This window comes from Pinus tabuliformis, chromosome 4_2 (assembly GCF_031772625.1).
Source record: "Pinus tabuliformis cultivar Carrire ecotype Pingquan chromosome 4_2, CPIR1, whole genome shotgun sequence".
Taxonomy (NCBI): domain Eukaryota; kingdom Viridiplantae; phylum Streptophyta; class Pinopsida; order Pinales; family Pinaceae; genus Pinus; species Pinus tabuliformis.
Window position 1 is genome coordinate 622,471,366 of NC_142304.1, and position 18,589 is coordinate 622,489,954.

Genomic DNA, 18,589 nt, shown 5'->3' on the forward strand with positions numbered 1-18,589 from the left:
AGTTTAAACACGTTATTGCATTCTTTTCCTTTAATTTTAAATAAAAATTTAAGAATATTTAAACTACATAATTATTTGCCTAACTTGACTATATAGTCAACATAGAAAAAGAGATAAAGACGAGTAATGGCGATAGTAAGATCATATTGATTCGTAACTGGCTTAAATTACGTGACTCTCGAAAGTTATGTGGCTGAAATCGTTAATCAATGTGTTTGATTTAAAAAAATTAATATGTTTTTGTAAAATAAATATAAATATAGATAATGCAAATGTATTAACCCTTCACCAAAATTAAATTCCTGCGTTCATGTCCCTCTGGCCATGTCGATCTGCTCCGTATTTTAAGTGGTAAAGTTTACATAAATTTGGAGTTCTCCTTCCTTATGCTCTCTTTTCTTTCTAATTAGTAAGGAGCTCATCGCTCTTTTCCCATGATTAGTAGTAGTACTGATATAGAAATTAGAATGATTGGTATATGAACCTTAAACAGCTACTCAACCTAACGTGCTGAAAATTTCTGGAATCCGCAACGGCATTTTGTGAAGAAATAATTGTAATTAACATCAACGTATTGCTAAATCAACCTGAGATGCAGCGTTGCATATGCATTAAGATTTCAGCTAATACACATTGTTGTTTTATGTGGCTGTGATAATAAACATTTCAAGGTTGCGGATTGCAATTCTGTCATACGTGTATTTTTTTTCCTGTTTTTTTTTCTGTAGTTTAAGACAAACTGACTATTTATTGTTTTTTATTTTGCAAGACATTTCATTGTAGGCATGGGAAGGCATATCTCTTTAATACTATGCTGTTGAATCACACAATTGTGATTAATAAAGGTTGATGATCAAAATGTGTATCGCGTTTGAACTTGACATTTTTATAAACTTAAATTATGTCCCCATCAATATGATAGTACATGTCATTCTTGATCAACGACATCTATTTTTTATGCCTACTATTCCCTCCGAAAGCTGCCATAGAAAGTCCTAATGTTCAAGTTGATAGATTGATTTTAACATTTTCGATGTCTTCCGTGCTTTTCTAGGCAAGGATGGAACGAGCCTTAGCAAGTGATCTGGCATTTTGTGAAGAAATAATTGTAATTAAAATCAACATATTGCTAAATCAACGTATTGCTAAATCAACGTGAGATGCAGCGTTGCATATGCATTAAAATTTCAACTAATACACATTGTCAACGTGAGATGCAGCGTTGCATATGCATTAAGATTTCAGCTAATACACATTGTTGTTTTATGTGGGTGTGATAATAAACATTTCAAGCTTGCAGATTGCAATTTTGCCATACGTGAATTTTTTTTCCTGTTTTTGTCTGTAGTTTAAGACAAACTCACTATTTATTGTTTTTTATTTTGCCAGACATTTCAGTATAGGCATGGGAAGGCATATCTCTTGATCTGGCATTTTGTGAAGAAATAATTGTAATTAACATCAACGTATTGCTAAATCAACATGAGATGCAGCGTTGCATATGCATTAAGATTTCAACTAATACACATTGTTGTTTTATGTGGGTTTGATAATAAACATTTCAAGCTTGCGGATTGCAATTTTGCCATAGGTGAATTTTTTTTTCCTGTTTTTGTCTGTAGTTTAAGACAAACTCACTATTTATTGTTTTTTATTTTGCCAGACACTTCACTGTAGGCATGGGAAGGCATATCTCTTTAATACGGTGCTGCTGAATCACACAATTGTGATTAATAAAGGTTGATGATCAAAATGTGTATCGCATTTGAACTTGACATTTTTATAAACTTAAATTATGTCCCCATCAATATGATAGTGCATGTCATTCTTGATCAACGACATCTATTTTTTATTTTATTTTTTCAATAAATATTTATGTAATGAATGGGATCCATCCAACTTGTATCTTTTACCGTTTTACTAATTCATCATCAGAATCAATGAGATTAGTACAAACACTTGTGATATGTGTACGTATTCACTATATATTCACTATGAAGAGACCCTTTTTCACTCATATTTAATCCTACTTCTGAATAATATGGTTTGTAAGTTCCAATTATATATATTTAAGTTTCAAAGTTTCAGTTTTCGTGCTGTGAGTTTCTTTTAGTTTTGAAAAAAAATCAGACTTCAAGTTTAGGTTCATGACATTTTATGATGCTTTTGAGGCAAGGATTCAGTGTATAAAAACGTGTTGCTATTGCTAGAATACCCAATACCTCCCTCTCTAGGATTCTCAATACTAATGGTCTTGGACTAAGACATGATAAAGTTTAATATTCCTCAGTATCATGTTTGGATTTCGAGCTTCTTTAGTTAACATCACAATCGTTCTTTTGTGCAGGAATCATCTTGGAGCCGGTCAGGAGTTCTTCTTACCGCACAGAAATCCCCAAACGAATCTAGAAAGAACCAAAGGTGATCCTTTCTACACTTCCTGTCAATATATGTCAAATAGATGAACATGTGTGTAACAGGTACCTTTTTCAGATAACCTTACGGTTTGTAAATGCTTTAGTTTTTCTCTCATAAAAGAAATTCTTGTTGAAAGAAAAGCTGATAAACTGTATATCTCCTTTTGTCGAAATAGTTGTAGGTTGCTTTGTTTTGGTTCAATAGTTGTTAGGGAATATTGATAAAATGAACTTTCAGTTGTGCGTTAGTGACCCATTTCCATGTTTTTCAAGTGACTTTGTGGACCAAAAGGGGGGGGAACTTGTCCCAAGGGCTAAATTAGGATATGCAACATTATTATGCTAACAAATTTGATGTCTTAAAATTTATTTTTTAAGAAAATGCTTTAGTTTTTCTCTCATAAAAGAATTTTTTGTTGAAAGAAAAGCTGATAAACTGTATATCTCCTTCTGTCGAAATAGTTGTAGGCTGCTTTGTTTTGGTTCAATAGTTGTTAGGGAATATTGAGAAAAGGAACTTTCGGTTATGCAAAGTGTTGAATGACTTTATATGCACTGATGAATACATGAATATGTGAAATAATACATGTGTAGAATAAGACTTGTTTGCATAAGAAATTGAAATTTTTTTTATAGCATTGTTCTGCACGGTTTAATGAGTCGAGAGTCTCATCATATTCATACGTCAATACCCCCTCCGAAGACAAATAAGAAAGTACACTAAAATTTACACTAAAATCAATCAGATACTCTTTTTTAGAGCAAACCAATATTAGATATATTAGGACCTTGGGATAAGAGAGTGAGTCAACTACCCAAGGTTGCAAATCAAACTAGTGTCGTTAAAGAGTGAAAAATCCTTCTGCACTCATATTACCAGGACCACTCCACTCACAATGGAGCGAAATACGAGACAACATTGGATTGTAATTGAAGGTAGCCTGCCTTCGTTTACATCTCCTTTGGGCATTCTGTGTAACGGGGGTCCCTTCGAGGATTTCGGAACTGAGTCGGGGACTCAGGTATCCTGCCCACACAGCGTGCTGTCTATGACTATGTCCCCCCTGGTAATGTCTGTGATTTGAGGTATCTCTAGTGGCCAAAACTTCTAGGTACTTACCTAAGGTGACTGGGATGGGCTGTCCTGGTACCTCAAACGGATGGACCTACTTTGTCTTCATTTTTTGGGAGGGTGCTCGTCTTCACGAGAGTACTTGGCCCCTCAATCTGAGGTTCGGGCGAAGCTCAAAAGTAACCGTAACCGTACATTTGGCCATCCTTCTCTGTTACTCATTGAGAGACTGGGTTTCATCTCCAGTAATTGGTGTTTATCAGACAAGGTAATTTAACTTTGTTTGTCGATTGTCATTTTTAGTGTATTTTTTCTTTTTTAGTACCTGAGTGCTTTCGTTTTTGAGACTTAAAGAATATCACCTTAAAATTTATCTGATAAAATATAACAGTCATTGTGACTACATTCGTCCCTCACCGTCAATCCAGATGGTTGTTAGGACTTCCTCCACTCACTGTGGTGAATCTGTCGAGATCCACTGACTCAGATTCTTCATCTTCGAGGAATCAGTCTCCTAAATTTCACACGGGATCTATGTGGACAACCAACGATTTGTTTATTTGATTCAGCAACGGCTCTGTTTCAAATCTTATCAGAATTGATGGAAGCAATAGGTGTTACTATTGAAAAAACAGATGAGTCCAAATTAACATCACATGGATCTTTTGATGCATTAGTACTTCTACCTAAGCTAACCTTAACTGACAACACCTACAAGGTCATCTCATCTTTAATAGTGTTGTGAACGACAATTTACTCTCAAACCTTCTACCCTTATTATTGTTTCACCATCGAAAGTTAGCCTTGCTAGATTAGTTCCCTCATTCACATCACATTATTCTTTACATGACTTTTGTGCTGTGGTGATTTGATGAATTACAGGTACTACTATCATAGAAATAGAATCCCTCTATTAATGCTATGGAGCCAACATTGACTACAAATGCCATTCCTCTGTTGTTGAATGGTTCCACTGATATTCAACCATTGCTCCAGATAATCGATATTGGTTCTGTTACATCATTAAAAACAACATCCTCACACTTTTGCATTACTCTATCTGATGGAACACATCAACACAAGACTTTGCTACCATCAACATATAGCCAACAAGTTGCATCTGAAGACATTCAAATTGGCTCAATAATTCTGCTTAAAAAAGCCGCTTGCACGGTGCTTCAAAACTCCTCGTAAGGCCCAACTTTTGAATTTACTCTTTTCTATTTTTTGTCTTCTATACACTTCCTGCATTACACAAAAGAAAATAAAAAAATCTTCATTAATTCATTTCTCATTTTTTTACATAAGGTCCATCCGAGTGGTTGAGCTTGAAGTTGTGATGCACTCAGCAGCATTGACGAAGGACTCATCAAAACTACTACATGCAAAGGCAGGTACATCCCAAGTTAGCTCTTCATCAACAGAAGATACCTTGCCCTCTGTAGTTACTCCACCAATTACGGCAACAACTACAACAATTCCATTCATGGCACTCAATCCTGCTCGAAAATACTGGTCAATCCAAGGTAGAGCATCTGCAAAAACATCATTGAAGACTTACAACAATGTGCGAGGATCAGGAAAAGTTTTTGGGTTTGACCTTATCAATCGTGATAAGGAAGAGATCCACCTTTCTGCATTTGCTGAATTGGCTGAATCTCTTTACAGTCTAATTCAAGTTGGGCAGCTATACATTGTTTCAAATGGCACAATTAAAGAAGCAAATCCAAACTACAACCACCTCAAGAACAAATGGGAAATTTACTTGTTTGATGCTTCCACTATCAATCCATGTCCCATAGATGATCCAACGTTTCCTTACCAGAGCTTTCACTTCAAGACTATTGCTGAAATAAAAAGTGCAAGTCCAAATACGAATGTGGATGTCATTGGTGTTGTTACTTCCACCTCACCTGCATCAACAATTCGACGAAAAGACGGAAGTGAGACATTAAGGAGAACAATCATATTAAAAGACAAGTTGGGTTTTAGCATTGATGTAACATTATGGGGAGACCATTGTGACTCTATAGGACAAAACCTTGCTGAATTATACTCTTTCGACAACCCACCAATCCTTGCAATCAAAGGAGGTCGTGTATCTGAATTTAATGGCACCACAATAGGGACGATATCAACAAGCACTCTCATCATAAATCCACAAGTTGAAGAAACTCATCAACTACATGCATGGTTCCGTGAAACAGGTTATAGCTCTTCTTCTCCATCTTTGAGTAGAAACTATGGTGTTGCTTCGAAACATGCCCTACCACGAAAGACGTTCCATGAAATTGCTGGCATGCAAACCTCCGCTAAAGCAATATGGGTTTCAGTTCGTGCAACAATAACTACTCTTCACATGGACGACTTCTACTTTCTAGCATGTCCATTAGATTTCAATGGAAAACAATGCATGAAGAAGGTTGTGGAGCATTCTAACAATCTTTGGCATTGTACAAAATGTAATGGTGACTTCCCAGAATGTGACTACCGTTACAAACTTAAAATTGAGCTACATGACCACACCGGGAATTTGCAGAATGTCATAGCGTTCAATGATGCAGGAAACGAGCTCATGGGAATCACGGCAAAAGACCTGTTCCTTCTTTCTATCGAACCAGCTGATCTGCAGGAAATTTGTGGCCGAATTTCAGGACACCACTTCCTGCTAACACTTTCCATTAAAGCATATTACTTCAATGGTGTTCAACACTTACAACCAATACTGATAAATTCAGAAGAAATTCAATATGCCTCTGCATGCAAAGAAGCCCTCAATGACATTCAAGCAATGTCCACTTCAAAACGACCTGTTGTTCACCGCCTTTGAAAAGTTTTTTTAGGTCTCTTCAAACACCACTGTTTTTACATAAACAAACATTTTTGCACAACTCATTGTTTCATATTGTTGTAAATTACACCCATGTTATTGTGATGCACACTGTTGCTGCAAATACTCTCTTCCAGTTATTCCAAAATATGTATGTTTACCACTTTTCATTTTACATAATATAGATATCAACATTTGTAAAGACTTACTACATAATTTTCTCGTTCGTTGTTTACATGTCTATACATTGATCTATTGCTTGCTAATCTATTCATGCTATTGTTCAAACTTGAAAAAAAAGAAAAGAAGAAGGAAGCAAAATCTTGGTTATCTTGCTCCTCTCCTCTCAATAATAGATGCCATAATAACATATGATTTTATAGTACTCCTAATTGCATGTTTTTCCTTCTAACTAATCTACCTACATTCACTGATGTTCAAATAAGAAAAAAAAATTCTAGAACTTGTAATACATTCTCCAAACATGCAATACTTGTTTATGAAAACTAACACTATTTTTTTGTACTTGTTTAGATATGCCAAAAAACAATCAAAATGCGGACAAACACGAGCGGTGACGTCTTCTTTATGCACAACAAAAGGATACAATAAATGCACGGCGGCGACTACTTTATAAAAACCGCAACAACCCTACTACTTCCTCTACATCCCTTCCCACCTCAAATGCTCTACCAACTATACAAACCAACCCATCTCACCTTCATCAAATCCAATATAACCCTCCCCTTAATGAAGAACACCGTCGCTTTCGAGAAAGGATTGATGAACTTTCTAGCATGCATGTTTGCACAATATGCAAAGAAGCATACCCAGGAATGAAAACAAAGCTTTTACACAGTAGACTTTCTTGTTTTCGTTGTGCATCATCTAAATCTACCAATCATTTTTCTGAACTAAACAACATGAACCCTGGTGAACAACCCTATGTCCTTCAACAGTTAACACAAGTTGAAGAAATTCTCATTGTACGTGTAAACCCCATTCTACAAGTCACTCATGCTCGTGGTGGTCAATACAAATATAGTGGCCATACAATTAGCTTCCCTCAAGACATCACCACTATTGCCAAATACTTACCCCGAATGATTTCTGACTTAGACATCCTCATTGTGAAAAGGCAAAATCCATCTGAAAAGGCTTATGAATTCTTTGTTTGCAAATCACGTGTCCTTGCAGCGCTTGATTACAAAACAAAAAATGACCCTTACTACTGTGATGTTCAATTCAATTCATCTGCTATTTCTGCACTACCAGATCACCCTACCGATATTTCTTCTCTTCTCCATAATGTAACCACCTCCTCTTTTGAACCCCATCAAACCAATATTGATTCTACTTATGATACTGATGTCATGCTACCTCCATTAGAAATCCAACCCTCTTCTTTCGTTCCAATACTCCCAAATTCAAGTACTGAGCTTGAGCACATTCGTAATTATTTGCACTTGACCCATTCAAATTCAACAAGCTCTATCGATTGGCCTCCAATATCTTTAACAACGATGAATGAATACAACACCATAGGCCTCTTTGCCATGGCATTCCCCACACTCTTCCCTACAGGCATTGCCATGATCATGCAACCAAGAGTTACAAAAGTTGAGATGCATGAATATGCTTTACACTTGTTGCACTACCATGATAACCGATTTGGCCAACACCCAAGATTCCGCTACTATCTTTATAACATTCTGATGCGCCATCGTAGCCAAACTACTGCTAGTGTTTTTGTGAAAAAGTACATTGAGAACAACTTGCCAACAACGGTTTCAGACCTACGACAGTGTCTTCGTGACTCTCCAGATTCAAGATTGCCAGAGCAAATAATGCGGTTCGGTTCAGCCATACGAGGAACACGATCTTTCTGGAACAGACGACGATCTGAGCTGACTGACATGATAACGCAAATAGGAAGTCCTACATTCTTTTTCACTCTCAGTGCAGCTGATACTAAATGGCATGACTTGCACATGATCATGCCTGCCAGTGTTCCTTCCAATTCAGTCAACCACTTCCAATGGAAAATCCAAAACATAATTAAGAACCCACATCTAACAGCCCAATATATGCATTGCAGATTTACAATTTTTCTCGAAGAAATCCTGCAAAAAGGCCTCCATGCAGTAGACTATTGGTGCAGGTATTTTTTAATATCCATTTCCTTCTACATTAATTTTCTACATTTCATATATATGTTTTAACGAGATTTTACCTTCATATTATATTCAGATACGAATGGCAACATAGAGGATCCGCACACATTCATGGCTTCCTCTGGCTACAAAATGCACCAAACATGGACACAATTGACTGGAACAATGCATTAGAAATTGCTAATGCACAGAAATATTTCGACCAGTACGTAACTGCCTGGAATCCACATCAAGCAGAGCACCGAAATATTCCGCTTCAGCAATCAACAATTCATAACCCATGTCTTCTTGACACAGCATCAATATTCACATCCAATCAATTTGAAGACTATACAGAGCTTGTCAACTGCATTCAACGTCATACAAAGTGTCATGAGTCTTCTTTTCTTCGCAAGAAAGACAATGTACTTAGCTGCCGGTATGGAGTATCATGGGAGTTGAAGTCCACATCTTCACTTTTCATTGATGATAAAGGTCATAAAACCTATGTCCCTACACGCAATGATGAAAGATTGAATATTCACAATGCCGATCTCCTCTCTATTTGGAGAGCAAATGTTGATTGCCAACCAGTCCTTTCTCACCATGCTGTGTTAAAATATATTTCAAAATATGCAGCAAAATCAGAAACAAGATCTGAGAGCTACCGTCAAATGCTATCACGGCTATCACAAAGTGCCATTCCAGAAGCACCTACGGTTGTTGTTATCCGAAAACTCCTTACAGAAACCATTGCAGATAGAGACATTGGAGCACAAGAAATATGCCATATGTTACAAAAGTTACCTCTTTCTCTCAGCAGCCGTACATTTCGGTCTTTGAATGTCAACAAGTCTGTTTTCAAACGTGTTTCACAAGATACTGAGAACCCTGGTTTGACACCAAACTTTATCCTTGCATACATGAACAGGCCTGTCTCATTGGAATCACTGCCCCTCCTTGAAGCTTCACGCTCATGGTCATATTCTTCCCAGCGGAAAAAAAACCAATGGAAACACATATTCCCACCAATGATTGTACATGTATTGCCCCGTTACAATGTCATTCCTTCCTCTGATGATCCTTCTTATGCCACTTTTTGCTGGAGTGAATTACTATTGTATTTCCCCTTCCGAACACTCCCCAATGATATTGGTTCAACTGATGCAGAAATTATTGCACACTGGGAACAAAAAAAGGGTACATATACACCATGGCATGTCCATCGAGAAATTGAAAACCCACAAACCCCACATACTGAAGATCAAACTACCCCCGACATCCCTCCTGATTCCATGCAGATGAACGAATGGCAAATCCTCTCTCAGCTGCACCCAGGTTACAATATTGCAATTGATGACCTTGACATGATTGGCTACCGTGACTTTGATGCCAACCACAATTGGTCACATAATACTATCCCTCCCCACTTGCAAGAAACTGCCATAAATTTCGTTGAATTCAACCGCTCAAGGATTCAAAACGAACATCATTCTTTTTGCAACCTTCCCCAAGATCACACATTATCTCCTACCCAAAACATAGCCTTCACCACTATTTTTTCACACTTTAAAACCCCTTCGCCAAAACCCCCACGCAAAATCATCATACAAGGAACAACTGGGACAGGAAAATCCCATTTGATTAAATGTCTGCACCATGCATTTGTGGAAAACTCACCAGCAAACAAAAACCCCTTTTTGTTACTTGCACCAACAGGCGTTGCAGCTTTCAACATAAATGCCCTCACAATTCACTCCGCCCTTCGTATCCCTATCCAAACAATGCATCCTCTTGAAGGCAAACCACTCCTACAACTGCAAGAGCAACTCTGTCATGTAGAGTACATTCTCATTGATGAAATGAGCTTCATTGGTCCAAAAATGCTTACTCGCATTGATGATCGTCTAAGAGAGGCATTCCCTCTTAATCGAAATGCACCATTTGGTAATCGCTCAATTATCCTTGTCGGAGATTTAGGCCAGCTACCACCTATAAAAGACATTCCTTTATACGCTGGGACATCGCGTGGCACTGCACTTTGGCGCAGCTTCGACATATTCATAACACTTTCAACCATTTTTCGTCAACAAGGAGCTAGCCCGTCCCAGGTTGCTTTCCGGCAAATACTCACAAATCTCAGAAATGGAATATCTACACTTGAAGATTGGCAACACCTAATGTCAAGAACAAGTTCGTCTCTTACACATGAAGAGCAACGCACATTTGAAGAATCCATGCACCTATATGCAATAAACAACTCAGTTGTTTTGCATAATAAGAAAATGCTTAAAAAATTGAACATCCCAGTAGCACTTTGCTCTGCAGAACAACAAAGGCAGAGAAATCCTACTACAACGGAAGATGAGCATTTGCCTGCAAAAGTGCTCTTATGCAATGAACAAAAAGTTATGCTCACCAGCAACTTATGGGTACATGCAGGCCTCGTCAATGGCACACTTGGGAAGGTCATCTCAATATTTTATTCTATTGGTTCAAAGCCCCCAGAATTACCATCCTTCATGGTTGTCGACTTTATACAATACAAAGGAACACCATGGGACATTTCACACCCAACATATGTACCCATTTCTCCCATCACAAGGGGTGCACGCCGTCAGATACCACTTCAAATGGCATGGGCTTTAACGATACACAAGTCACAAGGAATGACATTAGACAAAGCAACAGTAGACATCGGCACCAAAGAACGACAAGGGCTAACGTTCACTGCAATTTCAAGAGTGCGTTCATTGGCAGACATTCAAATCAATCCAGCATTCCCATTCTCACGCATTGCAGAAATGCACAAGAATCCATATCTTAAGCGTAGACAACAAGAGGAATCATTGCTTGCATCAAAATCTATGCAGGAGAATATACTCTAGCCAATCGTACAACCTGTTTTCCAGAATTACCCACATGGTAAACACCACTTGCTGCAATAACCAAATTTCACATACATTTGCTTTCTATTACATTTAACCTCATATGATTTTATATTAGTTTGAAATCATTTATTTTATTTCAAATATTCAAACAAAATATTTCCCGCCATGAACAACAAGGTCTAGCATTCACTGCAATTTAGAAATTTCTTTAAAAAATTATTTATTTTACTTCAGCGCTTTAAAAAACATGCTTTCGTCAAACACATCCATTGTCACTTACAATATTTTATTTTTGGATGGAAACAGGTATGGATACAGGCTATTTATGATTGTTGTATGAGTATTGCCAAGAAATTCAGCATCCTGCCCCAGCAAACATTGCCTCTTTACCGTTTGCATCCAACCATTGAATTGTTAAAGAAGGTAAAAGAAATACTCAAGATAACAATTCACATCCATGAAAGTGACACACACAGAAAAATGCAGCGTCATTTGCAGGAACAACTCTGTTGCCGATGCCATGCCCCATCATGCATATATGATTACCTGCTCATTGTCAATTACATCTATATGTAATAAAATGCTCTTATTGTACATATGTTTAGAAGCCAAATAATACTTTCATTGTATATATGTTTAGTTATTAGCTACCAAACATGTCTCTATGTGTAGACCATATGTAAAATTTCAAAAAATACATTGCAAAGCATGTAACTATCTCCTGTATAATTGCTTGTGATAAACACACAATACCAAGTAAAATATTTAGAAGTATTCAAGTGTAATAAGTCTACTATGTTCCACCAAACATGATGCATAGTTATGGAGTGTCATAAGTTTTTTTGTACCTACAATTTTAATAAAAACTCAGTTTACATAGATTTGGCCTTTTGAGTGTGGTTTCTATTGTTCATGGAATGCTAGATGTTATGCTACTCACGTTAAGTTATCTTTTTTTTTGTTTTCAAAAAAGATATATAGGAATATGTATACCTTACATGGGCTTCTGCAATGACATTTATAGAGTGGTTAGTTGTTTGTTTTTAAAATAAAATACATTTACATGAAATTTTCTAATTCTCTTCTTTTTTGTTTCAGTCATGTCAACGTTTTTAAATACATGTGAATGAATAGAAAGTCTTGTGGTTTTCTTTAAGTATTTCTGCTTTGACATGCTGCTTTGTTCTCTTTTTCACTTCCAGTATAAAGATCTTACATTCCCAGTCTATTCTGTCTCCTATATCTTTTACTCTATTTCATATTTAATAAACTGTACAATATCAATAGCAGCGGAGAAGGTGGCCCGACCTTTTATAAAAATTCAACAATTCCAACTTCATAAATCTATCGGCCTCTCTTTGTACCTTTTGGTACAATTGCTAGTTTATTGCTTTTATAATTAATAATAATGTAAAATAAAATTATAATTTATTTAGTTGTTATGGTTGTTTTTAATTTTAGAAACATGAGATGTAAGTGTTCTGATGTTTATTAGTCTCTACCAAGGAAGAAATTGATGAATTGATTTGATCATTGAACATTATTATTTCAGTAGTGATGACTGCAACTTATAATGTTTAACTTTGAAACATAAATATTCATTTTTCAATATTATTAAAAATATATTTTTCAATCATTTGATTGGACAATAACTTGAAGGTCTTATTGTAGCTTTCACATAATATAATGTCATGTGGATCATTTCATTACATATTTTATGCCATAATATATGGATATGGTTTCAATATTCATGCATGATTTCTAGATATTTGTGTAGTTATCTTTTAATCCAAAAATAAAATCCTTGAAAATAGCTCATACTCATATAAATAATGTATTTAACATAAGTTACTTCCCATCATAATTTAAAAAACTAGTTGCATAAAAAATGGATAGAAATAAGATGTAAACAGATATATTTATCAAAAGTTACTTCCCACCATTATTTATGTTTTCGTTGGCACTTCTCTAGAAGTAAAACTCTAAATGTATAGAATTACTAGTGCTTTTATTTTTCAATGAAAGGCTTTCTAGTGTTTACTACCAACAAAATTTAGGCAATTCCTTGTGCCTCAACAATCAATTAAGTTATCCACTTCACATCTCAATTTATTAGCTCCTTCCAAAGCAAGACTCTAGGTGCAACAATTGTTTTAACTTATATGGTAAAATGGATCTTAATTTATAGTTACTATTTATATGTTATCTATTTTATTATTATGTGTATTTTATGATTTTCCCTTATCTAAAATGGTCTTTGTAATTTTATTGATAAAAGTAAAAGTACAATATAACGAGTTGATTTTTACTATTTTGATTACTTTTATTTTTTATTCATAATTGAGCCAACATTGAAATGGTTACACTCATTTATAGACACTGCAACATTACCTTTTTTTTTGCTAATTCAACTCATATGTAAATGTTAAATGTTTACAAACGTTTACACTACTACAGTATCACCTAGACCGATTTTTTTTCTATATCTCTCCTATGCTAGGCTCTTTATTAATTTTACATTTTTATTTTTATTTTTTAATTCAGCTAACATGTAAATGTTAAATGTTTACAAATATTTACATCGCTACAACATCACCCCATACTGGGTCAAAATGTTTTCGAAACATTTAAAAAATGTTGACATACTTACCTACCTACTTACATTATGCCTACACATCTCCCCTATACTAAATTATAAAACAATACAATTGTAATATATTGAAATACAATATAAATATAAAATGTAATTTTTTTTTTTTTTTTTATTTTTAAAAACTAAAGTGGAAAATCGATGATATGACTTTTTTTTTAAGTTAATTTAAGATATGATTTTTTTATTAATTTAAAATTATTTTAAACAGTGATTTAATTTAAATACATTTATAACTATATATTTTTTAAAATACATAATTGTTATTATGATAATCATAAACTTATGTACTATATTTTATAAATTCATATATTTTACCTTATGCTCTTGTGATTTAAGTAATTCAACAATGATCATTTCTATTATATAGTATCTTTGTAAAGATCGAAAAAATTACATTGGGAGGAAAAAAAATATGAATATTTAGAATGGAATAACGGTAAAAGAAATTGATACATAATATATTAATTGTAACAAGAATGGTATAATAAATAAATTTAAATGTATTTCTATAAATAAGTCATATTGTTCTGTCAATTTGAGAGTTTTATGTAATGCATTATTTAAAAAGAAATTGAACACGAGTCTCTTTTCTTTCTTAGTAGCTTGACACTTCGCGAGTTGCAAAAGGCATGCTTTCTTGTACTTGTTTTTGAAATATTTAGTGTTGTTTGCTTTATAATTGATGAGTGGAAATATTTTTCCTACTCAAACACAGGGTCTCATTTCTTTCTTAGTAGTTTGAAGCTTAGAGAATTGCCAGAGGCATGTGTTCTTGTACTTGTTTTATAAATATTTAGTTTTGTTTGTTTTATTATTAAAATGGAGTGGAAACATTTTTTCTACTCTATCCATTTATATAATAATTTTATACGGTTTTTCTATTTTTTCTCAATGTTCATTTTATTTTCATCTAATCCTTATTTCTTAATTTCTGTGATGTTGTGATTCTTTCAATTTCCTACTTAATTTTTCTATTCTTTTCATTAACTCTAGTGCACTAAACTCTTTTTATAGTTGAGAAAATCTAACACTAATTGTTGCATCTTTAGCATTCAAATTTATGTCTTCTATGTCTTCTAAAAGAAAGGTATATGTTGCTATCACAATTAGGAACTGTGTTGTTATAATCTATGTTGCGAATGAAAAAATTCCATTTTGAGGATATTTATCTTCACATGATACCCCAAATATCATGCTTTTTGGTTCCCCAATAATTTCTACTTCAACTTTCATATCTTAATGTATTTATCTAGTATTTTCTCCCATAATGCTAAAATTCACGGTACTAGGAAAATGAAAACATTAGTTGTGACAATCATTGTTGTAGCAGTATTTTGCAATGATTTCTCTTAAGAATATAAATCCTTAAAGTTATCACCTCATTTGTTAGGATTTTTTCTTTTTATTTCTCATGCTTCATTTGTTGTATTAAAAATATAATATCATTATCCCTATATTTAACCACATTATATTGCATGGAAATGTTGTCACTACTATAACATGTTATTTATCTGCCTTTTCTTACATCCTTGAGTGCCCAAATTGGGAAAAGGGATACATGGAGTTATTTTCTATGTCTTAGTTGGGAAACCTTTTCTGCATCCTCTTGCATCAATTTATATGTTCTTATATCCATTTTAAAATAATAATTATAGTCTATTTTCATCTTATTAGCATTGTATTTGTGTCGTGACATTGTCTCGTTAGCATCAAATCAACATAATCCCTTTCAATCTCCCAATGACATTTAACTCGCATCTTGTTACTATCGAACTAGCATCTCATTATGTTGTTATAGACCCATTAGTGTCAAACTAATGTGTCTTATCTTCTCGCTATCTTCCACTTAGAGTGGACCCAAGTAAGTTAGGTCAACATGGTTATGTGGGTTGAACGTATGTGGGTTGAACGTATCAGGTAGGTTAGTGGGTTGGATAGGTTATATGGGATAGATAGTTAGTAGATCATATGGGCCAATGCATTAGAAGGTTAGGTAGATTATAGAGGTGCATTAGAAATTAGGTGGTTTAGGTGGGTTAGTGCAATATATGAGTTTGAATGGTTATTTATGTTGTTGAGGTAGATTAGGTAGGTATGATAGGTCACTAGGTTAGGTCATCTATTCTTTCAAGGTAGGTTATTGATAATTATTATCTCCATATATCCTTTGTATTAGGAGAGTATCATTATTGGTTTGGGGTGATGAATAGCCTTTAGTTTCCTATTCTTGTCACTAGTTGAGATCATATCTTTAATTGGATTTATTATTTCATTTAGTTGATATTCCTTAAGATCTTGCACACTAATATTGTGAGGTTGTTTTATTTATCTATAGCTATTTAAACTTTCATTTGGTTTAATGAAAGACTAACCTAAGTTTTCAATTAATATTTTCTATACAAACTCAACTCGTGGGTGGGATTTCCCATTCATTGATGCAAAACATGTGCCTCTATAGTTGGTGTCTCTATCTCAGCTACAATGACCTCAACTACAACAATCTCTTTGAACTAGACTCAAATCTAATGATATTCTCATCCTTCACCAAAATTATTCATGCAATGTCTAAGTAATTAACGGAGCAAGTAATTGGTCTTCATCTTAGGATTTATATTCATTGAATATAGTATTCGATTTATTACAAATCAAGGCACTTCAAGATACAAAAGTGGAATTAAATCTATTGTTAGGGCTATGAAATCTCTTTTCCTATCGATTTTGAAAGATTTACCCTCTTCTTTGGCTTGTCCTCAAACGCTTCAACATGGGTCTAACACGCTCATCTCAATTATTTTTACCCTCAAATTCTTCATTCGGTTTGGTCCTCTTCTTCATATAATTCATTATTTCCAAAGTGGAGTGTGTATACTTATGGCACATTGAGTAGTACCTTATCAAACCATACAATTCACTTTTATGTGGATTCCTCATTATTATGTTTCCTCTATTGTTTGCAACAATACAATGGCTTGGTACTTCACATATGTCTTGGAAGGCCCCTACAACTTGCGCCACCTTTAGAGACCATGCCAAAGGAGCATGCAATGTACTTTCATCTTATTGGAAGTGTTGTGCTTGTTTTACTACTTTTTTTGTTCAAGCTCTTACTAAAAGACTTGGCCAATTTCATTCTCACAAGTTATTTTTTTATTCTTTGAATAATTGCATTATCAACTTGATCGGAATCAATGGGGAAGTAAAATCAATGCATATTTTGAAGATTACATTTGGTATTTGTATCATTGGAATAGAGATGTTTTGCATTTAACCCGCAATTCATTTTTAATAGTTCAAGATGTCCATATTTGAAATCATTCACCAACATTTTGAGCTTCTTTGTAACACTACACTACCTTGAGTAGTTAATTTTCCCAATTCTTATGTATTTTCATTACAACCTTGCTTTGGTATCTGTGACTCCAAGAGTTTACGTGTCTTCTTTTGGTAGTTTCACGACGATTGAAAATCTCCCCACAAGATTTTTCTTGGAGTATGTTGTACTTCATTGGCCTTGTCATTTTGAGCGCATTGCTTTGTATGATATTTTGTCTATTTAGCAACTTCTTGTATATTGATGCCCTCTTTTTCGTTACCAACCATTACATGGGTGTGTTTATTACATCTATATATGTAATTATTTTGATAATTATTAAGTGATTGGCGGATATTTTCCACAAAACAGTTTAAAATATTATTAACAATAATCATAAATACAAAGTTCACATTTATCTTAAAAATAATTATTCTTTATACTCTAAGTAAATTGGTCAATAAAAAGAATTAGCTATATTAAATGAATTATGTTCTTTTTAGGTAAGTTGTATTTATACACAATGATATTAAACCACAATAATATATCAAAACCGATTTAATTAATCTCGTTGTTAAGAATTTTATATTTACCTATGAGTTCTTTAGTAAACTAAAGAAATAATCAACAAAGTTTGAAAAATAACTTTTCAAAAAGATTAAAATGGACACCGCATCAACCATCCCATGTAGATTTTGACGTGTCAAAATGTCGATGACACATAGTCACCGACGTTTAAAATAGTCAATGACAGCCATTTTTCGTTGAAATTTTGATTTGAATGCATTTGGAAGGAGCCATTTCAGATAATGTAAGCAAAGTGAGGGGACAGTGGCAGAAAATTTGTTTCCGTTTTCATTGCGAGACACAAAGGGACCAGTTGAAGTTAGAACGATTCACCTTCTTATGTGGCTACTCTATTCGTTGGTTGTCATACTATCCACATAGCCTGGTTTAATTTTAAGTAACGCATCCCACCAAAATTATTTCTAGTGTGTTGTTTCATTCAAAGTTGATATCCATAAAATGTTTGAATACATGTGCAGTCAACCAAAAGCAGCAAGTCAATGAGCGTTACAAACATTCTCTTCACCGCTTTTGTAGGGAATGTAATATTTCAGGCACCAGAGACTTCATATTCGAAAATATTGTAGCAGTATTTCACTCTGGTTTCACAAAATTCCGTGCAAATAAACAAAAATTGTGATCAATCTAAATCGAAACAGCAGAACCTCCATTCATAAACGCAATGTTGTTGTGGAT

General features: G+C 34.4%; 1 protein-coding gene across 1 annotated transcript in view; it reads left to right on the forward strand.

Moving 5' to 3' along the window:
• The first annotated feature begins 7,944 nt into the window (after nucleotides 1–7,944).
• The window catches only part of LOC149170867 (uncharacterized), a 36,917-nt gene continuing 26,272 nt past the window's right edge, over nucleotides 7,945–18,589 (forward strand). Inside the window, exons 1-3 of the mRNA XM_089425755.1 lie at nucleotides 7,945–8,243; nucleotides 8,418–8,480; nucleotides 8,570–10,940. Coding sequence (XP_089281881.1) covers nucleotides 7,945–8,243; nucleotides 8,418–8,480; nucleotides 8,570–10,940 — 2,733 coding nt within the window. The remainder of the gene's footprint in view (nucleotides 8,244–8,417; nucleotides 8,481–8,569; nucleotides 10,941–18,589) is intronic.